Source organism: Fundulus heteroclitus, chromosome 13 (assembly GCF_011125445.2).
Source record: "Fundulus heteroclitus isolate FHET01 chromosome 13, MU-UCD_Fhet_4.1, whole genome shotgun sequence".
In the NCBI taxonomy this organism is placed as follows: Eukaryota; Metazoa; Chordata; class Actinopteri; order Cyprinodontiformes; family Fundulidae; genus Fundulus; species Fundulus heteroclitus.
In genome coordinates this window covers 26,853,445-26,879,586 of record NC_046373.1, presented here as the reverse complement: position 1 = coordinate 26,879,586, position 26,142 = coordinate 26,853,445, and the positions used below count along the sequence as shown (strand labels likewise).

Genomic DNA, 26,142 nt, shown 5'->3' with positions numbered 1-26,142 from the left:
TGGGATTTCTGATGCCGGACCATCTCATATTCACTGAATATGGTACAAAAAGGGCCCAAACATCCATCTAGTGATATTTGTGTGCTGAAAGGTGTGATGTCAGAGGGGGACTGCACAAACTTGACTTTGATTGCAGTAAAAGCAATGGAGGCTAAAATAATCAATTGTTACAGGATATAGTGAAGGCAAGCAGACTACTGTTTTTTTGAAAGATGATAAATCTTGAAGGAGATGGGCCACAGCAGCAGAAAACCATACCAGACGCCCATCCTGTGACGTAAGATAGGAAACTGAGACCACAGGAGCGGCTCACCCAACCTGGACAGTGATAGACTGAAGAAATGTCTTGATTAGTGCTGATTCCAGATGGCAGGCTCAGAGTTTGGTATAAACAGCCTGCCTGAGTAATACCGTCAGCCATGTTCATCCCTTTATGACCAAACTGTGACTTTCTTCTGATGGCTACTTTCTGCAGACTAATTCATCATGTTGCAAAGTTCAGATCATCTCCAAACTGGTTTGTTGAGCAGGATTATGAGTTGCACGTACTTCACAGTACCAGCCACCAGATCTCGGTCAGCAGAGCACCGTTTTGGATTTGGTTTTGCTTTCATGCTTGTGCAGCCAACAAATCCACGTTAAACACATTGTAAGATCAAAGAACAGGTTTGCACTTCAATGTAAAAGTTGATGTAGATTCTATTACTTTGTGCTTTTATGCCTGTTGTCATGCCCTCAAACACCGTCCTTAATTCCACTAGCATTATAACAAGCACATCTATATCGCCTCTGTTATTTAGTCTTCCTTGTAGACAGATTCTAGTGACATTCCTTTCCCTGCTTTTACTCATCTGACCTCTCCCATTCTCCGACTGTATCACTCCATCCCTGTTTAGCCCACTTGTATTGGCGTGCGTGGAGTTTTTTCTGCTCCGTTCGGTGCTGGTATCTTTTCTGCTGAGCACTGCAGTCTCTGTTAGGTGTGGTTTGATGCGTTCACGGGTGTCCTCCCTCCCTCCCTCCCTCCCTCTCCACTGCTGCTGCTGCTGCTGCTGGTGCTGCTGCTGGTGCTGTAGAGCTTACGTAACACACAGCAACGTGTACAAACAGCAAAGGGTGAGATTCAGGATAGGGGGTTGGAGGGATGTGAAAATGGGAGAATGAGAGTAGGTTGAAAAGCAAGGACTGAGATGAGATCGATCGGGCGATAACCTTATTGAGATGGTGACAGATTAAGAGGGAAGAGCATGTGTTCGAATATGCTAGACGGTGCAAATTGCAGCAGGAAGCTAATGATGTTTGTGCACGCACGAATGACTCCTTATTATGCATTCTTTAGAGCGTAAAGTTTAAACTTGATGTAGACTCATGTTTTATTTGAATTGCACACAAAAGAAGAGGATATGAATATTTTATAGAACCAAGTGAGGAAGGTGAAAACACTTATCAATTAGCAGCTTTTTCCAGATTTATATCTATGAATATTGTTCTGGTCCTTCAAAAAAAAAGGGTTTGGATTTAAAAAAAAGGGGGGGGGGGGGTTATCTGCATCTGCCTGTTTTAATTTCAGCAGATGATTAAATGAAAAGAAAAAAAAGCTAACTCCTTATGCAGTGGTGCTCCACCCTAAGGTAGAAGTGTTTTGTAAAACTCTGCAGTACGACAGGGTGGGGCCTCAAAAGGATCACCGAAAAGGAAAAGAGAGTGAGTCTCTATGAAATTAATGATGGCCTGTAGAGAAAAGCCACCCACACGTCAATTGCCTTTACTCCTGATCAAGCGGATTCTTCTCTGAGCTGGAGGCATCCCCCCCCTCTCTGCGTTTTTTTTTTCCTTTTTTTGTGCTGAGCACCATTTACACTTTTCTCACATTTTCTTGACCCTTTCAAGCCCCATGACTTTCAATAAGTGAAAGAGCTGAATGAGAAGTCATTTGTAGACTGTCGACGCTGTACTTAACCATCAGCAGGGAAGGGTGCACGGTTCAGAAAAGACTTTCACAAAAATGGAGCAAAAGTTCCTGACGTGCTTTACAGAGCCACCTCAAGATAGAGGAGAGTTAAGCTTAGTGGGCAAGAGCCTTTTAGTTATAAATATTAAAAAAACTGCAAAGAGGGAACTAAAAGTAAGTAAGGCTTTCTTAAATTAGTGTATTTGTCCTTGATTTGAGCAGGTAAATAAGATTATCTGCCGATAGAATGAGTATTTATACCCCTAAAATAAGATAATTAGATATACTGCACATACAATAAGATGATGGAGATGAGTTGTTTCTATTTTAAGTGCAAAAATCTCATTCCATTGGCAGATCATTTAAAGTTGCTTGCTCAAATCAAGGACAAATACATTGATTTCAAGAAAATGTTACTTACTTTCAGCTCCCCTTTTTTGCAGTGAACAATCGAATCAAATGTAGTTTAATATCATCAGGAAGTTTTTGCTTGAATTCAAGCTTAAAAAGCAAAACAAAATGTGCTACAAAATGTATAAAGTCAAACTAAATTCTAGATTTGGCTCATTGAGAAAAGAAGAAATGAAAACAACAGTTTTTAATGTGTGGTGATTTTATCAGGATTTATTGTTGTTACCCTGTTGGATTTGTACAGTGACCTTGAGTGCTCTGAAAGGCACTTTTAAATACATTATTATTATTATTATTATTATTATTATTATTATTATTATTATTATTATTATTATTATTATTATTATCATCATCATCATTATTATTATTATTATATCCATGCATTCATTCATATCTATAGCCACTTTTCCATGCAGGGTCACAGGGGGTGTGGTGCCTATCTCCAGCAGTCATTGGGCAAGAGGCAAAATATATCCTGCAGTTTGTATTTACAATCATAAACATACAAATATTTGATTTGAGCCACAATAGAAAAGAAAACTAGATATAGATTCCTTATTGCTACAGCAAGGCCTTAATAATGTAAATAATATATTTATCTTTATTCTTCTTTCAGTGCAATCATTTTGCTTCAACATCTGTAATAATGAGAGGATTTAAATATTGCTCCGATCCTCCTGGGAGGAAAATATGATGTATGCGTTGTTTGTATGACTGAGGTTGGGATTTTGCTTTATTTGGTACTTTGAATAAGATTACATTACATTACCTAGAGTTTAATTGGTCTCTCAGTTTCAGTGAGGCATTTACATGCCCTCATCTAGGGGGCGTGTAAACTTCTTAAATGTAAACTTCCTAAATATAATATTCTATCTTGAAATAACTTTTTGAAATTGTTTGAATGATTATATATACCGCACGTCTTCAGTGATATGATATTTAAAAAAAACTATTAAGGCATGCACCAATCAGAGTTTATTTTGGATTTTCTCTAATCCACACAGGCTTAAAATGATTTCTACCACTGATTTTTGAGCAAATGTCTCTTAACACGTTACAAGTTGAACACACATTTTTTCCTAGCCATCAATAAGTCTACTGCATAATTCTGGCTCAATATTTGACATTTTCTCCTGGGAGAAAATATGAGTTAAATTTAAACTAGGTGGATTCCTGGTACAGACTCCAACTTTTAAGCACAGCCTACAAATTTTCTGTAGTTTCTAATTCGCACATGTGTGACAACCATTCTATAAACCCAAAGCCAACCCACCTTTTCTATCCCAAAATATGTTTTGACGTATCTTTGGAATAATTGTATGGTTGGAACACTGATCGTGTCCAAGAATCAAGAGTCTTTATTCTCATTATGAAGCCATGGCAAAACCTCGTTGAGACACCGGCTCAGAATTCCCATATAATACACAGACACAAACAAAAGACATAAATGTTCAAGTTAAATGTGCCAAAATTTACTTCCTGAGAAGCAAAAAAGTGTGCAAATAGTCCCAAGCATCTGATAAGATGCTAACATGCCGAGTTTCTACCATCTGATCCAAACTCGCTTAGATGAAATGAAATTAGGATGTTCAGGAAGAATGATTGTGTGGACATGTAGAGAGGAGGGATGGTGAGGACATCGGTAGAAGGATGCTCAGGGTGGAACAGCCAGACAGGAGGCCTGGAGGAAGAGCAAAGAGGAGATGACCCGCAGATGACCCGCTGGGGCAGCCACTAAAAAGGAAAAGCAGAAAGAAGAAGAAGTTCAGGAAGAACCCAAGAATAACAAAGATCCCTCCCAACAATGAGCTAAAACTGGAACACCAGTGTCAGAGTCCACAGTGAAGCGAGTTACATCACCGTGGACTCAGAGGCCAACTTTAAGCTCAACTGAACTTTCTAACAGCCCACATGAGAAAAAACCAGCAGAAATATTTCATGCTCAGCCTGGAAAAAGATTACAGTTTTTATCCATAATGAGAAGAAGTATGTTTTGATCTGCTTAGGTCAGGGTTTTAAACCCAGCAACATCGTACCAGGTTTCATGCATAGCAGTGGAAGCTCTGAGGCTGATTAGCAGCAACTGACTCTAGTTTGTTGCTTTAGGTCTACAGAAGGAGGAAGACTACCCCTAAATCTTTTTACTTTGTCTCAGGTAGAAGTTAAAAATTTGACGCTGATCCCAAAGACATTAAAATTAAGAAGATTAGCTGGTCTGAAACGGACTCGCAAAACTTCCGATGATGGAAGCACGTTAACTTTTCATCAAAACTGTTTAAGGCGCCTTAGTGAAACCGCCACATAATCCTCACTATATAAGTTATTTTCAATGCCTACTTCAATCTGTTTTAGAGTTTTTCCAAAACTATTTTTAAAAGCCTATGATCTTTGGAAAAAAAGAATGTTAGACTTTGATAAGTTGCTTCAAAGAATAAAATGACAACAAAAGTTGTGCGTGATATTAGCTCAAAAACAATTGGTTCGTTTATGAGCAGTTTTTTTGTCACTAAATCCATTTGAAGTAAATTCGGACCAAACGGTTTTATTTATATTTTTGCTGCAGAACCTTCAAAGTTGCATGCCACAAAAGGAATGCGGCATCCCCCCCCCATCTCTGTCTTCAGAGTAAGTTCTAAATTCACATAAAGGGATCTAATTTCTTTTCACTGCATATTTCTACAAGCTTTTACCAGACACAATATGATGTGATTTGGGAATATTCACCAAGGCTTCATTGCCAAAACTTTGATTGAAGATGCTAGCCGCACCATTAATTGACAAAATCCTGAGTGCTAGTCCTACAAATGTCTTCTGAAGCAGCTGGGAGAGAAAAGGAGTGGACACAGCCCTTTTTCTGATTCTCCGTCTTTCTGTCAGTGCGTTTGAAAAGTACAGCCTCGGTGCCAGGTTTCTGCAAGCTGCAAGCCAAATTTAGCTCACAGATCGATAAACTATTCATACAGCAAAGAGGGACAGGAACAGCATGAAAGGACTTTTTTTTTTGACATATTGCTGCAGTTATGGTTCTACGTGTTTGGAATATCAATGGGGAGAAAGAGGGCGAACACCAGCCGGGGAGAGCAGATAATCAAAGAGAAATGGCATCGAGGGTTGAGGTTCCATTACTTTGCAGGTCTGCGTAGGCTGATGATGTCATGGTTGTAAGAAAAAGCAACAACAACAACCTAAAAAGCATTATCAAAGGGAATTAACGCATTATTAATCCCAAGATGTGAGGCAGTTCGGTCTGTCAGAGAGAGAAGCCGCTCCTTTCATGTTGCACTTTAAAGTGAACGTGAGAATTGGATGTAAAGCGACAAGAGGTGATGTTGGACAAAAAGCAGAGAAAGATAAGGTCAGCCAAGAGGTCAATATAACTTCTTCAATTTTCTCAAGTGTCCTGTCTCATCTCTCTGCTGCTGTAAAATGAAAACTTAGAGCAAAGACACATAAAAAACTGTTTAATTGAATTTGTCTCAGAGGTTTGTGCTCTGAACTGGTAATGCTGTGGCACCCGAGTGCATCCAAGGCCATGCTAACAACTACACAGCCGATTTTTCCTAATTTCATGCATTTAAACGGCAGAGTTGCACAAATACATTGCACAACTCTGCATGTTGTGCCATTGTTTAATGGGATTCAACCCATTAATGTAAATAGTTTATTTCTTCTACTATTTGCATGGGAGCCATATCGGACGATGGCTACTCAGAGACTCAACTTTCCACGTTGGTATTAAAAATTCTGGCAACATTATTTTGTATATCTGGTGGAGATTTTGGAAAAATTTGACTTCAACATAATGTCCGAAGAGAATAGCTTCAAAGATAAGCAATTTCCAAGCAGAAAATATCAATTCAGTTCAGTTTATATTCAATTTAGTTTATTTGTATGGCGCCAGTTCACAACATAGGTAATTTTATAAACTGTGTTCTATCGAACGATACTGACAGATTAGTTAAAAAGTTTCTATTTAACGAAACCCGGCAGATTGCATTGAGTCTTTGACTTCCAGCATTCACTCCTCCTGGATGAGCGTGGAGCTACAGTGTATTTGCATTGTGGGGTTGGCTTTGCAGCAATCCCTCATACAGATCATGCATGCAGCGACAGTGGAGATAAAAACTCCCCTTTTTCAGGAAGAAACCTCCAGCAGAACCAGGCTCAGTGTGAGCGACCATCTGCCACGACCGACTGGGAGTTAGAGAAGACAGAGCAGACACACAAAAGGAGCACAGAAGTGCTGATTGAGAAGTACTTTCTATGTAGCAGAAAAGTAAAAAACATAATGACAGTAGTAGCTTCTTTAGTGACTTCATCTACGAGAGAAACTCAGCTGAGCAGATAAACTCCAAGTCAGTTTTGAAGTCTATAGGATGAAAAAGAGCATGTCCAGTTAATTGCAGTAAACTGTCAGCCAGTCTCTGTATAGGAGAGAGACAGGCTTAAACACTGAAAGACGGGGCCAAGTGTATCATCTATGGAAGGAAAACATGTTGGCAAAAGTAGCTCAGCCCCCCTCCAGGAACCACTTTCAAAGGTAACAAGGAGAGAGAACATAAATTTAAAAGTTGAAATGATAGGAAATAATGCAAAATTGGAGAGTAGTAGGAAAATTCAGCAGTGTGAGGGAAATAGGTCTTAATGCTCTCCAGTGTGTCTGCCTCACAGACTAAAACTGGGAATTGGTTCCACAAGAGAGGAACCTGATAACTAAAAGATCTGCCTCCCATCCTGTTTTCAGAAACTCAAGGAACCCTCAGTAAGCCAGCAGTCTGAGAGCAAAGTGCTCCGTTAGCAACACGTGAAATCTTCAGATCTCAATTTAAGCAACCGGACTTACATATTAGGATGCTAAACACTTTTTTGGTCTATATCAATAGTTTCCATGATTCATAATATGAATGCACAACTGAAAACAGTTTTCAAGCTCAGGGAAATTAGCGCTAGCAGATATTAGATACCCATGTTAACAGTGCTGTCACTTTGTTGTAAAAATAATTCCAGTTTATCTCCTCATATGAGTATTTCTCGTCTTTTGTAGTTGTTTATTCCACAAATGTTTTCTGTCAATACAAGAAAGATACATTAACTAGCTAAAGCTTTTTTTTATTTCTTTTTATATCAGTCAGAATTTAAATTCTGTTCTGAAAAATGTTTACACTAAAACCCGAACAGATTTTTAAGCTTCCATTTACCGTGCAGAGCCTTGTTGTTATGTCACTAAAAATAAACCTTCTCTGCAGCACTGAACAGTGAACCATATAAGAGTATTAAAAAATCTAAATGAAGAAAGTCTTGGATTAAATGTGTGTAAATGTGCCACTATGCCATTGCGGCAAAAAAAAAACACCCAATTAAAAAAAAAAAAACGGTACCTTTGATAACAAAGTCTCGTATGAAGATCTTATTGGATTTTTGAGAGAGACCTGCATCGCTGCTGTGACCTATTTAGGTGAAAGCTCTGGTGGCTGAGCTGTTTTTCAAGGGTGTAGAGTGGCACCACATGATGCATCTTGCCTGCATTCGTGCTGCAAGATTTTCCGAGATCTTTCTCCTGGGACACAAAAAAGCTGAAGGAGTAAACAGGTTCAGTGGAAACATAAAGACACTGTGAATACAGCACAAGAGCAAGCATACACAGAGACCAATTGTGCACTAAACCCTTCTTCTAGTCTAATATTTGAAGTCTTTATTTTATTCATATAGACTTTATTTTAATATCTATATCTAATATCTATATATTAATTTTACTATCTATCTATCTATCTATCTATCTATCTATCTATCTATCTATCTATCTATCTATCTATCTATCTATCTATCTATCTATCTATCCTATATGGTGTGATCTACTAACTGTACTTGTAAGTGTAGTCTAGATGCGATGTATTGCAAGTGTTGTGATGAATTATTACTGAAAAAATACACATTTAATAAATGCAGTGCATCAGAGTTTTTGATATAAAAGACTGTAAGCTGTAACTAACTTTTGCTCCAACTTCAAAATATAGTTTGAATGGCCAGTGTCTCTTGATTGTTCACACCAATGTCTTAATACCTGATCAGTCCCAAACATATGCAGTCTAATTATCCCAACAACCTTCCCATAAACTTATTGTGTGGTCCACAAACTGAATGCTCGATCTAAAATTGTCCTTAGCTGCAGGGATTTCTATGCAATCTGGGAGCAATGAGTGTATGTTGTATTTTTTCATATTTGCAATATATATCTTTTTTTGATTAATAATCTTAATATGTCTCAATCGAGAGCAAAGTCAAATTCCTTGTGAATAAATTTGAAGTTTACAAGACTGATACTGATTCTAAATGTCTACATAATCCTTTGGGGTGAATTTTGATTTTCACAGTGAATCTGTTGGGCTGCCATTTACTGTCACCTCTCACAGATTTATGTTTCTCCTTGGAAATATATATTTCCCCAATGCCCCCATAGAAACATTAAACCTTACCTTTATTCTAATTTCACATTTTTTTATGCAACTAGTTGTTTGTGATGATTTGAACTCAATTTGTTAATTTCATTGACAGTGGATTGGATTTATGACTTCACAGATATAAATACAGTAAATACATATAAATACGTATTGATGACGTCAGTCAGGCTCTTTTTGTTCCGTTCGCCCCTCAGGATGTCGATCATCAGCATCGTTGCCAGGGAGATCTTGGACTCCCGGGGAAACCCCACTGTGGAAGTGGATCTTCGCACAGAAAAAGGTTCTTTGCTGTTGAAAAAAAAAAATCAGCTTTCATGATTCAGCTGATTGCTTTGTGAATGAATTAATGCATGAATGATTTATTTTTGGTTGCTACATTTGGATCAGAAGATCTCAACATAAAAAAGACAACCATTCCAACCAACAAGGAAAAGGCTGAAGCAATGCGTACATTAGCAACTCCTTATTTAAACCCTTTTAAATATTGCTGAATCTGCTGAAATCATTATATATAGTTCAATCAAAAGAGAAGAAAAGAAAAAGGAAAAACATGTTAACCCTTTTTACACGTTCCAGACAAAAGATATATCTTTCCATTTTATACACATTGATGATCACTTTTTAAAAGCTTTAGTAGTTGTTGTTTTTTTTTTTTTATCATCAAGCTAACTCAACTAGCTTGATGATGGGTCCTAAAGACGATAGGTAATCAGAGGAGAGTCTACATTCAAATGTTATTTTCTATGTGGCCTCTCCATTTCGATAGCATTTAATCCCTTTAATTATTTTTTTAAAGGTCTTTTCAGGGCTGCAGTGCCCAGTGGGGCATCAACAGGGATCTACGAGGCTTTGGAGCTACGAGATGGCGACAAAAGCCGATTCAAGGGGAAAGGTAAGATGACAAATCAATTTGGCATTCATATTTAGTTACTGTCAATAACTCAAAGCTGCATAAACTAATTCAACAGCAAGAAGTATTCACATTCTTTCTTAAAGCTTCTGTAAAGAAATCTGACAAAACAACGTTTTTGTTATTCTAAGAATTGGAAGTTTAAAGTAACGGTTACACGTTTTTTTAATTTTTTTATTCGAGGGAGTTGCAGAAAGATATGCATACATATGTTTTATAACAAATATATGTATGATAAATACAGGTACAGCATGTCATATTGTAAATATTACATGTTTGCAGCGTATTGTCTCGTATGTGTCGGAACTTTAAATTCTCTATCCTCAGATCATTGAACGGAATATTTACAAGCAATAATTTGTAAAGTAAATACAACATAGTGATAATTGGTTTCCCACATTAGCCACAAAGCTATTTTCATTCATACAATTCAAGTTAATGGTTTTGAAGGATTTATTTTACTCTTTCATTTAAGTGTTAAGCCTAGGACAGATCTCAGAAGTCTCCTATTTGGCAATAAAAATCTTGCTGCAGCTTCCAAAAAGCTACCACACATTACTAAAGTTCAGTCATAAGAAATTTACCTTGCAACAAAAAGAGCTGTGTGAATATTTATTTGCCCATACCTCAAATAAAAGCTGATCCAACTTTTTTAATTATTTATTTTTTAAACATTTTTGTCTTGTGTGCGATTGGCTTCTTCTTTTTTTCCACTTATCCGGATTGGGTCGCGAGGGTAGCAGTCTGGGGAGGCCCAGACTTCTCTCTCCCCAGCCACTTGGGCCAGCTCTTCCGGGGGAACTACAAGGCGTTCCTAGGCCAGCCGAGAAACATAGTCCCTCCAGCGTGTCCCTCTGGGTCTCCTCCTGGTGGGACGTGCCTCTCGACGTGGGGAAGCAGAGGCTCTACTACGAGCTTCTCAGCCTATCTCTAAGGGAGAGCCCAGACACCCTGCAGAGAAAATTCATTTTGGCCGCTTGTATCCGGTATCTCATTCTTTCGGTCATGACACAAATCTCATGAGCATAGCTGAGGGTAGGAACGTAGATTTACCAGTAAATCAAGAGCTTTGCCTTCTGGCACAGCTCTCTCTTTACCACAACGGACCGGTACAGCGTCCACTTCACAGCAGACACAGCACCAATCTGCCTGTCGATCTCCCACTCCATCTTTTCCTCATTCAACAAAAACCCAAGATAATTAAACTCCTCCACTAGGGGCAGCACATCCTCCCCAACCCGGAGGAGGCACTCTCCCCTTTTCCAGCTCAAAACCATGGTCTCAGATTTGGAGGCACTGATTTTCATCCCGGCTGCTTCGAACTCGGCTGCGAACCACTCCAGTGAGAGCTGTAGATCACGCCCTGATGAAGCCAATAGGACCACGTCATCCGCATAAAGCAGAGATGTGAGGCAAAGGTCAACAAAACGGATCCCCTCAACACCTTGGCTGCACCTAGAAATTCAATCCATAAATATCGATGAAGAATCGGTGACAGAGGGCAACCTTGGCGGAGTCCAACTCTCAGTGAAAATGAGTCTGACTTACTGCTGTTAATGCGGACCAAGTTCTGACAGTGGTCATACAGGGACCTATCAAAGGACCGGGTACCCCGTACTCCGGGAGTACTCTACCCAGGATCCCCCGAGGGACACGGTCGAAACCCTTCTCCAAGTCCACAAAACTGGTTGGGCAAACTCCCATACACCATCCAGGATCCTGCAGAGGGTGTAGAGCTGGTCCAGTGTTCCGCAACCAGGACGAAAACCACACTGCTCTTCCTGCATCCAAGGTTCAACTATCCGACGGACCCTCCTCTCCAGAACCCCTGAATAGACCTTTCTCTGGTGGCTGCAATCTATGTTTTTATGTGAAAATGTTAAACAGATTTAAAGCTGATCTTCCAAATCTTCTTTTTCTCCATTTTCTGCTTTAGGTGTTTTGAAGGCAGTTGGACACATCAACGATACTCTGGCACCGGCCCTCATAGCCTCTGTAAGTCATTAAGACATCTGCATACTCATTTGCAATAAAATTAATTCACAGCAAACCCAAACCAACTATGAAGGTTCAGAACTGGGAACATATGAAGCAATGGGAAGGCAATTACCACATTTAAAAAAAACAAAGGCCGATGTGCCAAATAAGATTTTTGAAAAATGTTTTGATATTTTCCCCTTTTTAGTAGAGTTTAAGCTTTTTAGACAATATTTAATTAAAGTTTATTAGTCTCACCTAAAAGAATGAGGTCTTGAGACCTGTTAAATAATTTTTATCAGGAATACAACTGACTGAACCAATCATAATGTGATGCCAGAAACAGTGAAGAGTGGCAACTGTGCTGCAAAATTTAAGATGCTGATACCATGGGAGTGTGAGGAAATGGATTTTAGGACATTTTAGATTTCTGAAGCAGTGACACGTGAATCGTTTCTCCAACTTATCTCGGAGAAGCAGGAACGGGACAGAACACACAGTTCATTCTGAGATTTAAAGAGGAAAACCGGTTCAGCTGAGTGTTTGCAGTTTTATAGAGATGATCTCCATTACTGCAGGTTTGACCAAAAACACTGTTGATTAGATGTTTCTCACTGATCTGTTGTTTGACACATTTGTTCCCTTCCTGTAATCACCTATTGCCAGTGGCGGCACTGGTCTGATCCCACCCCTTTCCCCCGCTACAGATCGCACCGTCGGCTCAGAATATTACATACAGCTCAACAAACAAATATGGCCTTATCTTGAATATCCTTCCTTTGACTTTTTGGTTCAGTGTATTGGATTCTCCAAAGCCATCACAGATGTAGAAAACCTTGCAGCTCAATCTGAAGCATTGCTAAACAGTCTGCTCTAACGAACACCAGCTCTGTTAGTTACAATTTCAAACTATTAGCAATACATTTTCATACATTTCGTCCTTGCCACGGCTGCTTCCGTGAAACAAATGTTCCCAGGTTGTGAAGACGTGATTTCCAGGTTGAGTGAAGCTAAAGGCAGAGGTAGCTAAAAGCACAGAACGCAGTAGCAGCATGGCCTGTGCCTCATTCTACTCGGCCAAAGTTAGATTAAGCACAAGGAGCCTTAAGGGAAAAAATGGAGGTAAACATCTGAGATTGTGAAGCATAGGTAAATGAAGTGAAGCACCTGATACAACATTTCGTGGGTAGCAGCAAGCAGGGGGCACCTACTTAACACATGGGGGTGCCCACAACCCACTGGCGCCATGTGTGTAGGAGAAAAAAGGAAAGGAAAAAAGATTTATGGCGCAAATGAGAGAGAAAAAAAATTGTGCTTATGTGGCTTTCTAATTCTGCCCTGGGGAACTGCCTACATGACCCGTATGAAAAACTGCAACTGTATCCATCCATCCATCCATCCATCCATCCATCCATCACCAGTTAATTTACATAGTAGTAACTCCAAATGTAATATTTCTTTTAACAAGATTTTACAAAAAGAAAGATGTCAAAAATCTTTCCCTTTTACATTAAGTCCAGTTTAGGTCAGTTCACTGTATTTATTTTAATTACTTCAAATTATACAAAGTTACACATCAGCCCAAAACTCCAACAATTCTGCTAAGTTTAGAACAAAGGTAACCTCAGTTATTTAATAAGAAGTCATGTTAATCAGCATTCTGATTTTTTTGATATCGAGGCAGTTTCTTTTTAAATCTTATGAGTTACTTTAAAGAAACAGAGTCAGATTAAACAGGAACCGTGGAAATAGAGCGGCTTTTTTAGCCTTTAGAAAAACCATAATGTACCGAGGCAGTTTTCTTCCTCTTTGTTCAATACGGTTTAGGAAAACTGTATGTGGATGTTTGGTGTCTGCAGGGCATCAGTGTGGTGGAGCAGGAGCAGTTGGACAACACGATGATTGAAATGGATGGCACAGAAAACAAATGTGAGTCAAAACACGACGGCATGACTAATACCAAATCATCAGACTCTACCAGCCAGCTGGAAGGCTCCCATGTTCAGCAGCTCACACATATTTAAAAAAAAAATGTTTGCACCAAAGGCTCATTTGTCACAGAGTCCTTTCTAGAGCAATAAACTGCATAAATACAGACGGTAACAAGACAGAGCAAATAGATTGCTTTGGCTCGCAGAACACAAACTCACATATTTCACCAATAAATGCGCTGCGGATTTATTTTAGCTTCCTCGCAGGACAGGTAATCATTTTCAGAAGCAGAGCCAACAACTGTGCAAATGGTGTGTTTGGAGAAATTAATATTTGTTGGTACAATAAACCCGACAAAATGAATCAGTGGGAAACAATTATTTGTGTCTCTCCTGAACAACCTTATGTAAAGAGTTACAAAAGAATTCCAGAGAAAGAATTTGCTTATTTTAGTTTGTAAAAGTTCACTTTACTGGATTAATAGTTATGCTTTACTCTAAATAAAACCCTTTCATTACCTTTCTTATATCTTGCATTACAGAAAATGTATGCTATGTATCTAAACTTTTTAAAAATGAATTCAAGCACCGACATTTTATTAGAAGAAAGTTATAGCTCATAGTTTGTAAAAGTTCACGTTACTGGATGAATAATTATATTTTGGTCAAAATAAAACCTTTTAATTTCCTTTCTTATATGTTGCATGACAGAAAATGTATGTTACGTATCTAAACTTTTTAAAAATGAATTCAAGCACCAGTATTTTATTAGTAGAAAGTTATAGCTTGTTAAAGGTAGTGAAAAAAGAAAGAGCACATGTCTACATTTACTTTAGTTTGGATTGCAAGCTTTGTTTTTCCAACTTTTACAAAAATTTTAACAAAACAAAAGCATGGCTTAAATCAATGGGAAAACATATGTGTACACTTTGAAAAAAGGTAAAATCCTATTATTTCTGTCTCTCTGTCTAAATGCAGTACATCCATCCATCCATTTTCCAAGCCGCTTTATCCCTCATGGGGTTGCGGGGGTTGCTGGTGCCTGTCTCCAGCGTTCACTGGGCGGGAGGCGGGGTACACCCTGGACAGGTCGCCAGTCTTAAATGCAGTACAATGCAGTCAAATCAGTTAAATCGTGATCAAAACGTTGTTCTCAGTTGTTGACCCATGGGTCAGCAGTTGTACTGCTGACTGACATCCTCAATGCAAAATATTCCATTTTGTACCAATTTTTCTTTATGAAAACAGACCAGATTTTGCGCTTTTCCCATAAAGAAAAAATCATCTGTCCAAGACATACAGACAAACAAACAATATAAAAACATACAAAAATAGAAATGATGAGTAAAAGTTTCTATGACTGTGCCACTTTCTAAGGTAGCTCCTATATTTGATGCCTTAAAAACACAAATAATAACAACAACAACAACAATAATAATAATAATGATGATGATAATAATAATAATAATAATAATAATAATAATAATAATAATAATAATAATAATAATAATAATAATAATAATAATATTTAATAATAATAATAATAATAATAATAATAATAATAATAATAATAATAATAATAATAGGAACTGTTTTGGCCTGAACTGAATTTTAAAGGTGTTAAGGGTTAAAAACCACACAAGGAAATGATATAGGTACAGTCATATGTGAAGTAAGACTAGAATTTGGTTTATTACACTCATTTTCACCTTCCTGTCCTGTTTAAAGCCATAACACCAATCTACAGTCTTGCAGCAATTATTGATGCTAACTCCTGTCTTCTCCCGTCATCTGGCTTATCAAACAGCTAAGTTTGGAGCCAACGCCATCCTGGGAGTGTCTCTCGCCATCTGTAAAGCCGGTGCAGCAGAGAAGGACGTCCCTCTGTACCGCCACATAGCCGACTTAGCTGGAAACACCGAGCTCGTTCTGCCGGTTCCTGTAAGCCTTCTTCCCAAAACCCAACCGAGATAATAAACCACCGACATTTTGGTTCAGCCAGGATTTTCGAAAGCTTTTTTGTCCTCCCTTTCTTTCAGGCCTTTAATGTGATAAATGGAGGATCTCATGCAGGAAACAAACTCGCCATGCAGGAGTTCATGGTTCTGCCTGTTGGGGCCGAATCTTTTAAGTAGGAAATGTTTTTTTTTTCCCCCCTTCTTCACAATTCTGTGAAAATGATTTAACCGCGGTTTCATTCCTGTAAAAAACCTTGTCCTATTTTAACTTTACTTTCTGACTTGTTGGAAGCTTCATCTTCTCGTTTGCTGTGCTTGTCAGGGAGGCGCTGAGGATAGGATCCGAGCTCTACCACACGCTGAAGGGCGTCATTCACGAGAAGTATGGCCAGGATGCTATTAACGTCGGAGACGAGGGGGGGTTCGCTCCCAACATCCTGGAGAACAGTGAGGGTGAGGATGGACAGGATGCTGAAGATAAAACGCTCAATTTAAGCCCATCCTGCTCCCAAAGCATCTGTTTGCTATCTTAACCTTTTTTTCTTATCCTGTATCCATCCCTTCTCTCCTCATTCACTGCTCAGCGCTGGACCTGCTGCAGACCGCCATAGAGAAAGCGGGTTTCACAGAGAAAGTGGTGGTCGGCATGGACGTGGCCGCCTCCGAGTTCTACCGCGAGGGCAAGTACGACCTGGACTTCAAATCCCCGCCGGATTCGTCACGACACATCAGTGGAGAGGAGCTGGCTGACATCTACCAAAGCTTTGTCAATAATTACCCAGGTACCCCCACTGCCCTCTGTTTGGTGATCAATACAAAGAGAAGCCTTTTAGGCTTCAATGCAAACTGAACCGTCTGTCCCCGCTTGCTGCCAGTGGTCTCTATCGAGGACCCGTTTGACCAGGACGACTGGGAGGCCTGGTCCCGCCTGACGGCCCAGGTGGGGATTCAGGTCGTTGGAGACGACTTGACGGTGACCAACCCAAAGAGGATAGAGAAGGCTGCGGAGGAGCGCGCCTGTAACTGCCTGCTGCTCAAGGTCAACCAGATCGGCTCCGTCACCGAAGCGATACAAGCGTACGTCTGAGTTTTAAAGCTGTTTAACCCTTTCCTTTCCTTTCTTTTTTTTTTTTTTTTTGGAAAGTTGTAAAATATGTTACTCAGTGGAAAAAAAAAATGCTTTTGTCTTTCTAAAAATCCCAATTTCACTTTTGTCTTTGCGCTTGTCATAACAGCGTCAATGAAATAAACATGTTATTACCCATAACTGTAGGAATTTAAAAAGGAACTTGAACTCTAAATAGTACCGACAAGACTGTTAACAAGACTAATAATAAATCTGTAGTGTTTTTTTATCTGTAGTGTTTAGGTACATAAAAAGATACACATGTATCTTTTTATGTTTCTTATAAAAAGATACATATGTATCTTTTTATGTACCTTATAAAAAGATACATATGTGTGCTTAAATATATATGAGGAATTAGGAGATCTCTATGTGCCAAGTCCAAAAAATACGTATTAAGGACTCAATATCTGTGCTAATCGCGTATAAAATAACTACATTTCGCTTATTGCTCCTTTAATGCACAAGCCAGATGTGGACAAGCTTGTGAATCATCTGGTAAAAATTTTCAAAAAGCATAAATTCATGTCTAATTGCTGCAGCATGATTTCATGCAGAAACAACAACAACAACAACAACAAAGTTCTACTTATGATTTGTGTCGATCAAACGCATCTGCGCCGTTCAACCTGAATCCACTCTTCTGTGAAATTAAAAAGGAACAACCAGAACCACCTGACCTTGTTGGGCCATAAAGGTTTCACTGTCTAGTCATCGCTCAGTCCTGCAGACACACAGTCACCTCGCTGTCAGCAACAATGACCAGAAATGAAACATTAGAAGCACAGCATTTAATCTAAACAGATATTCGCTGCTCATTTAAATTATGAAGCCTGGTTGGAGGGTGCTGTACTTTATTTCTTTTTCTTTTTTTTATATCTGGAGCCATCATTGCAGGGAAATATTCACTCACCCCCTGACTGTGTGTGACATAAATCTGAGGCTTAACGTCGCGTCACTCAGCCTTATGAAACTATCAATCATGGAGTCCGGCAGCAGGAGAGAAGAGGGCGCGAGGAAGATGAAACGATACAAACAGACCCAACGACACCGTCGCTGATGTATTGGCTCCATCTCGTAAAAAAAGCTCTCTCCATCATTAATTTGATATATTTAATGGCTCAGCTGGCTGAGCGGAAATCCCCAGACGCCTGCAGCGTCGGTAGACGTCTTAATTTTCATGTTAACTTGTCAGATGACCTGCGGCTGCAAATGAGTCATAATGTGATTAATGCACTCGCGCAATTAAGAGGGTAATATATGCAACGCTGCAGTTCTGAGTGGGGAGAAAAGCTTCATCTTGCGAGGCGCTGACTGTGGATGTCTCTCTGTTTTACATTTATACTCTTCTGCTTGCTTGTCTGGTCTTGATGTTAATCAGGAATTCATGTTTCTACCAGGCCTCGCAACGCAGTCAAACCGTGTAGATAACTTGTTCTCGACCTAAACTTGAATCTGCAGCCCGATCAGCCATTAAACGGCTTTAAACGTCTGGCACTAGTTTGTCCCGCCACCACACGCTGTGAGCCGGACAGCGAAGGAGCTAAAAAACATCTCCAAAGAGGGAGAACTGACGCAAAGAGTGCAAAATAAATAGTTTGCTTTGGCTGTCATGACACAACAATCACATTTTTTGTCAACTAACCCATCAGGTGAGCTGTGAAACAAAGATGAAGGAGTGAAAAAGATGCCAGATTTTTCCCACCTTGAAGCATGGTGGAAGATCTGGGATGCTGCGGGCTTGTTTCTTTCTCCAAAGGCCCTGGGAACCTTGTCAGAACACTGAAGGAGATAAGGTCTGGAGAGCGAGTTCTGTGGCTGGACGGTCTAAGTGAGATGTAGGATAAATACGGCCGGAGCAATCCAAGAACATCTTTCTAGATGAAAATCAAGTCTACAGATTGACTACGGATGGCCAAGTCAAAGCGGAAATCGCTCTCTAGATGAAAAATCAACCTTGTTCCAGGCCTATCTTTGTAGGGTGAGCATGAGAGAGGACCGTGGACGATCTAAAGATCTCTCTCATTAAATGCTCCAACCAGGAGAAAAGTCGTATCCTGTGCACAAAAACAGAGGTTTTAATTCAATTCAATTTTATTTCTATAGCACCAATTCATGTCATCTCAAGGCCCTTTACAAAGTAAAAAAAAAGCAATAACTCTGGCAATATGTCTTTATTTACCACTATTGTGTCTTAATCTTGGATTTGCACTCAGATTTAGGGTTAAGGTTGGGCTTTTGCTAAAACTTTCAGCAGGGCATAATGCTACTGCATGTGGCTTTTTAAACAAGTCCAACAGGGATGGCAACAATCGTGCAGAGTTGTAAAAACATCTTCAGCTCAGTTCCTTTGTCAGCAAACCAACACCATCCTGCTACCTTCTTGTGTTTTGCGTCAATTTTTGGACTCCATTCTGTGTTCAGTGTCCTCTGCCCCAAGCCTGCAGTGATAGACTGACATTTTAAGATGTTTTTTTTTTTTTTTTTTTTTTTGCAAATCAGACTTTTCTAATATTTCTACCTCCAGAATATTTTTCCTGTATGGGTTGATATTCTCTAGGTGAATTTGTTCATTTTATTGAGATGATACTGCAGTTACTCTAGGCTTTATGTTTTATCTCGTCAAAGTTCACTCTTCTTTTTAAGGTCGTGTAGTAAAAGTGGTATTTTTTTTTTATCAGAATGAGCTAAATTACTCCTAATATTAGCAAAAGTTTTGTTGTTGGAAGAATCCCATACATCCTAGATTGAGAATTAATGACATGCTGTGGGTTACAGCAGCAGAGAAAGCTCTGAAGTAGAGATACTACCAGAGGTGGGCAGTAACTACTTACATTTACTAGAGTAACTTATAGAAAATAAGTATTTCTAGGAGCAGTTTTACGGTACTGTAATTTTGACTCGTGCTTGAGTGAAATAGTTTAGAAGTAACGCTACTCTGACTTGAATACAGTTTGTGGCTAACCTGCCATCTCTGGTTACTTCACTAATGAAGCATCAAGGTGTTTTAACCAAACATGAACCAGACACATTATTCCGAGTCTTTTTTGTGCAAAAGTGAGACTTCCTGTATGTACAGAAGTTTGTTTTAATATCATGTTCCGTCTGTTGAGCCTTTTGTGCCATTTTGACGACAATGAATTTACATCAAATGGTACAAATTGTCACTGTCAGTCCCTTACATTGTTCTAACAAACTTATGTTACATGTTTATGTTGTGAACAAAACTAGATGCAGAAATATGTTTAATTTGTTATTTTCTAAATATGTTATTTGTTTCTTTTAAATTTCTATTCTAGTTTTTTAACCACACGAACAGAACCGTTTTTTTTTCTGTCTGACTACATAATTTTCCCAAATGAAATCAACTCTTATGATCAAACAGTTACTCAGTTTATGAGTACCAAATACTTTTTTTTACGCTTACTTGAGTAAAAAAATAAATAAAAATAAATTGAGCATAATGTTTGGCTACCTTACCCACCTCTGGGTACTGCAGTAATCTTTTAACACACTGACAGGAAAATTAAGTTTCTAACGTTTGGGCTGTCCCTATTGGCTCTTTCGTTCAGGTGTAAGCTGGCTCAGGCCAATGGTTGGGGCGTGATGGTCAGCCATCGCTCAGGGGAGACAGAGGACACCTTTATCGCCGACCTGGTGGTTGGACTCTGTACTGGACAGGTAAACAAAACACTTATGAACTCTAACGAACAGGGATCAGAAAATACAGAGATGTATTGCAGAGATATAATGTTTCTACAGCTGTCTTGAAGCTGCAGCTCTTCCAGTCTTTGTTTTTAAATGTCCATCTCTTTGGCTCCGACTCACCAAAGGCTCCCTTCACATTATCCAACTTCCTTTTCACCTAATTTTTTGTTTGTCTACAGTTTGTCTGACTACTCTCTGTGTTGCAGATCAAGACCGGCGCCCCGTGCAGATCTGAGCGACTGGCTAAATACAACCAGCTGATGAGGTCAGTGCGCTGCAGAGACACCTCCCTTCCATTCACACCTTTCAGCTTTCCCGTTAAGCTTCATAGACCTTAATTCCCGCGGGTGGTGTTGACTGATTATGATCCGATTATCTATGTTCTTTGACAGTAAGACAGTGCTTAGTGTCGCACAACATGAACTGATAACTCTCTGATGAACTTGAAGGTCAAAGCCACAATTTATTTGTGGCCTGACTGGGAAACAAAAATGTTGTTATTATAGTAATAACTTCTTTTTTGTCTGTTTGTTTTGCCAATGTCAAACTGTACCTACAAAAATGCAGAAAGTGTGTGAAGAAAACAAATTAATTGCTTGGACAATTTGAAACAGGTTAATACAATATGTAGAATTAACGTATTTTATATGCAACGTCTAGAGAATCACTACCAACAAACATGGTAAATATTTCTTCACATAAAAACGTAATTTCCGTTGGTTTAATCTGACAGAACTGGTGAGATGATCAGATTATCTAGCAAAGGTAAATTGTTACATTAAGAACAAAAATGGAGTTAATTGAATTTAAAAATAATAAAAAGAGACCAAAAGGTATTATTCTTTAAGTAATTGAAAAAAACTGTAACAGTAGAATAAGAAAAAAAAAAAAAAGTGACATTGAAGCAAATGAATGGGAGATTCTGTGAAGAAAGCTTGACGGCACTGATCTGAGCGGCTACTTTTGAACATCAGCTCAATACTTGGTATAGAATAGACAATTAATTAGTTGTACCATCCTGAAATGGGCTGCTTATACAGACTTTAGCCATGAGATTTACAGAAATAATCACCGACAAATTTACTTTTCCAACAAAATAATATAATACAAGCTAAAGATGTTTACATATATATATATTAAACGTATATATTTAAAACCTAATAATTTTCTCTTTGCTTTACTGTTTTTTTACCATTAAAAGAAAAGACTGAAATGACTTTGAGAAAGTGTTTTAAACACCCCCTGTCACAGCGTTGTGAATTTGAAGATAAGCAGCCTTAGATACAAATGATTGCCACTTATATATCTATGTTTATGTCTGTGTGGAATTTACACAACTGCTACTAAAATATTGCATGAATAACTGAATAATAATTGACAATTAATTCATTAATCTCATGTTTTGCTATGGAAACGCTGCCTGCACCGACTCGTGCACCTCAGCATTCTGAATGCCTGTAATAACTCTCATAAATTCAGCTAATAAATACCTGCAGCACATTTTACATTTACATCATTCAGCCCAACCCACATATACCAAATGGGTAGTCATCATTAGCAGCATAAATATTTCCTAGACGTGACAAGATTTGACTTTTCACAACATGCACTTTTATGTGTATTGGCATTTTAGATATGCCCACACACATGGCTACGTAAGAGACCGCATGAGCAGGAGAATATAGTATTGTATAAATTAGACCTTAATGTTTTCAGCAATACTGGGTCACTTGACTTGCAAAAATCTTCACTTTGCTCTTGCCGGGATCTGAGTCTGATTAACACTGCAACTAAACAGTAAGCAGCATTTCGCTGTGAAACATAAAGGTTAGAAGACTCATCTTTTCCACCGTGGTCTGGTTGGGTAGGACAGTGGAGCTCAATATTTTTAATTTCTTCTTATATATTTAGATTTAAAATGTGTCACTGAGAGCAAAGTAGAACCAAAGTCAAATTCCTTGTTTGTGAGCACGAATTTGCACAAACTTGTCAATTAAACCTGACTCTGTTTCTGTTATGTTTTTGCCGGTGACATTTAAAACACAATGAAAATCATCCAGAAATATTTAAAGGAACACTTTGTTATGTATACCATATTAGAAAAATGTTGACTTATTTTCATCTACCTCAAAATTCGTAATTTGCACATATTAAAAAGTCTGAATTTTCCAGTGCTAATCCTGTTATGCCTGAACTGCAAAAACATAACTAAAAATAAGTAACATTTTCTCGAAATTAGTGTATTTGTCCTTGATTTGAGCAGATAAATAAGATGATCTACCAATGGAAAGAGTATTTTTACCCCTAAAATAAGATAATTAGATATAATGCACTTGAAATAAGTTGATGGAGACCAGTTCTTCCTATTTTAAGTGCAGAAATCTTATTCCATTGGCAGATTATCTTATTTACCTGCTCAAATAAAGTACAAATACACTAATTTAAAGAGAAATTAACTTATTTTATTTCCGTTTTTGCAGTGTAAACTTTTTTATTCAGTCTTGCCACAGTTCTGTGTCCTCTCTCAGCTCCTCTTTCAGCTCACACCAGCCAGAGCAGCGGCTCTGTAGAACCACGTCTCCGTAGGTGCCTGCTCTATTTTAGTACTTTAGAGTCCGAGCTAATTGATGTGACAATCGCCGGCATCGGCGGAGTCACCCCATGTGTCTGAGCCAGTCAGCGACTGGAGGCAGCAGGGAGGGCAGGGGGAGGTGGGACCGGCTCAGCAGTTTAATCCTATTGGGCTGCTGTGGAAGAGGAGAGGTGGAGGCTGGGAATACTTAGAGGGGGCATTAACCAGTGAGAAACGCTAATCTGTGCGTTCGAGCAAGCACACGCAAGTAAAAAGTTGGACTTGTCAGAAAGCGACATGAAATGCGCCAAAACGGCAACTTTCTAGATGATCTTGAAACGAATGCAATGAGACATTTCAAATCAACAGTTAGTTTTTACCCCAAATACGTCCCGAAATGATTTCCCATGCTTAGAGTTAGTAGCTCCAATAAGTTTCTATGAAAGGATGTCTAATTTCAACATATTAGATTAGTTTATGCTGATGATAGTTTGATGTGGGAAAAAAAAAATTCTTCATGGTTATCCTCATTCACTCTAAGTGTTATCTTGTTTAAACTTGTCATGTCACTCTTTTTTTATATATAATGTGTCTATCATGGGCCAAAAATAAAGATTGCTGGGAACTTTTGATGCGTATTTATGTTAGATCTACAGTGACCTCTAAACTTATTGGCACCTCAGATTAAGTAATAACTTTCTCTGTTCAACATGGGGAAACAAGAAAATTGTTCAAGTAATGGAGTAATGGAGATCTGCCTTGAATTAGTTGATGACTCCAAATAAATACGCAGTTGCCTAAAGAAGCCATTCTTTACAGTTCAATTCAATTCAATAGAATTTTATTTATATAGCGACAATTCATGAAACATGTCATCTCAAGGCACTTTACAAAGTCAAATTCAATCAGATTATACAGATTGGTCAAAAATGTCCTATATAAGGGAACCAGTTGATTGCATCAAAGTCCCGACAAGCAGCATTCACTCCTGGAGAAGCGTAGAGCTACAAGGAGAGTCATCTGCATTGTCCATGGCTTTGCAGCAATCCCTCATACTGAGCAAGCATGAAGCGACAGTGGGAAGAAAAACTCCCCATTAACGGGAAGGAAAAACCTCCAGAAGAACCAGGCTCAGTATGAACGGTCATCTGCCTCGACCGACTGGGGGTTACAGAAGACAGAACAGAGACACAACAAGAGAGACAAAAAAAGCACAGAAGCACACATTGATCCAGTAATCTGTTCTACATTAGATGGTAATAGCGGGTGATCTGTCTTCCCTGGATGATGTCACAGCTAGCAGAACGCCAGACCGGGTGTACCTACTGTGAAGAAAAAAGAGAGATAGAACAAAAAGCTAAAAGCTGAAATGATGACAAGGAAGAGCAATAACTAAAAAGACAAATGAAACTGGGACAGAAAAGGCTGGGCGAGGGCCCAGGTTTGTTTTAGCACCGAACACATGGGGGTAACTATGTGGCTCGTGTCCACTGTGTGGCGGAGAATCTGCACTGCTGTGGCCTTGTTTTTCTTGTTGGGCGTCCTCAACTCTTTGAAACATCAGGACGTTGGTGGCCTCCGGCAGAAAACCTAGAAAGTCTTACATGATGTCGAAGCATCCAGAAAATGCTTTAGAAGAGGTCTGAGTGGAGCTGAATAGAAGAGAGAGTAAGAGAGGATCCAGGACTCAAAAAAATCAAGAGAAATATTATGGGAATGAATCAAAATAAAGACCTAAAATAATAATAAAAAAAAGACATGTTCATGTAGAGGCTTGTGTCTGCCTTTTGATTTGCAGGATCGAGGAGGAACTGGGCGACCAGGCTCGCTTCGCAGGCCATAACTTCAGGAACCCGAGCGTCCTGTGAAACCAGCTGACAGACGAGAACGAGTCGCACACTCAACGCACGCAAAATGCCCACGCAAACTGACACAAACGACTAACAAGGAACGAGCCATGTACAAAGAAAGACCACTCAAATTCAGGAAAAAAAATATAAAAATAAACACACTCGCAAACGAGCGAAGCATCAATTATGCACTAAACGTAGAAGAAGGGAGGTGATGCTGTATGCAGACACACGTCCACGCACATCCACAGAGGCAACACCTGAAAACGCACATGCAGGGGAACACTAAATAAAAAAAAAAAAGTAGAATCTATAAGCCAGACGTGCACTGTTACTGTAGGAATAGTTCATGTACAGCCTGAAGACAGACCTGCAAAAATAAGATCATTGTTGTAAAAAAAAACAAAAAAAGAAACAGGTGAATAAATAGAAATTCTCCAGATTAACGTAGTCTGATGCACGCAACTGAAAGAGAGGAAAACGTTTGGCTTTTAAGACCCGACGAGGATGATGCAGGTGCAGGAAGTGAGCGAACACACCGAGAACAATAAGAAAAGCCGTCTGCAACACCTGAACACACACACACTCTCACCTGGACAAGTACCTGCACTCCTTCCAGCTCTATCCTCCTCCCTCTCGCTCTGCATATTTTACTCTCCTTCTTCTTCTTCTTCTTCTTCTTCTTCTCGTGTCTGTGTCTCAGTTTTAATTGTTCCTGTTTTCTTCTCAACCTGGTGTGAATCTGAGCATCTGTCCTCCACGCTTGAAGTCCTGCTTCTGTCCTAAAAGACAAAAAAAGAAAAAAGAAAACGAAGGAAAACCTTAAAACCCGAGCCCCTTTGACCCATTTGGTTCCCCCCTCCGTTTGTCCATAGAATAGCTGTGTCAAAAAGAAAAAAAATGAAGAAAGAGCAATGAAAAAAAAAATACAATAACTGAAAACAATAACTGAACGCTTGTCGATGAAAATAATGTGAAAATATGTGAAATAAAAATGATGTTCTAAGATTTCAATCAAAGCTTCTTCTCTTTCTGTGTCTTCCTTTTTCGTCTCAATCATCCCCCATAAACTGTTTATTATGACACACACTGGATGTACATACATGACCCCAAAACATCCCTGGATAACTGCAGGAAGAACATATTCGCACGGCTACAAATCTGTTGAATCCCCATTCAGAAAGCATATTATTTAATTCTTTTTACGTGAAAAAGATCCGCTTCTCTGACGAGCTGTAAATTACGAGGCCCTCATTTCTGTGTAGGAACTTTGGAGGATCCAAATGCACG

At 39.0% G+C, this 26,142-nt stretch overlaps 1 protein-coding gene across 1 annotated transcript in view; it reads left to right on the top strand.

Annotated features, from left to right (window-relative positions):
- LOC105934076 (gamma-enolase) overlaps positions 1-25,866 on the top strand; it is a 31,418-nt gene extending 5,552 nt beyond the window's left edge. The window contains exons 2-13 of the mRNA XM_036145523.1: positions 9,015-9,100; positions 9,617-9,712; positions 11,667-11,725; positions 13,567-13,636; positions 15,446-15,579; positions 15,678-15,769; positions 15,919-16,049; positions 16,181-16,378; positions 16,472-16,673; positions 20,295-20,403; positions 20,637-20,695; positions 24,801-25,866. Coding sequence (XP_036001416.1) covers positions 9,016-9,100; positions 9,617-9,712; positions 11,667-11,725; positions 13,567-13,636; positions 15,446-15,579; positions 15,678-15,769; positions 15,919-16,049; positions 16,181-16,378; positions 16,472-16,673; positions 20,295-20,403; positions 20,637-20,695; positions 24,801-24,870 — 1,305 coding nt within the window. The 5' untranslated portion in view covers position 9,015 and the 3' untranslated portion in view covers positions 24,871-25,866. The remainder of the gene's footprint in view (positions 1-9,014; positions 9,101-9,616; positions 9,713-11,666; positions 11,726-13,566; positions 13,637-15,445; positions 15,580-15,677; positions 15,770-15,918; positions 16,050-16,180; positions 16,379-16,471; positions 16,674-20,294; positions 20,404-20,636; positions 20,696-24,800) is intronic.
- Positions 25,867-26,142: the final 276 nt, after the last annotated feature.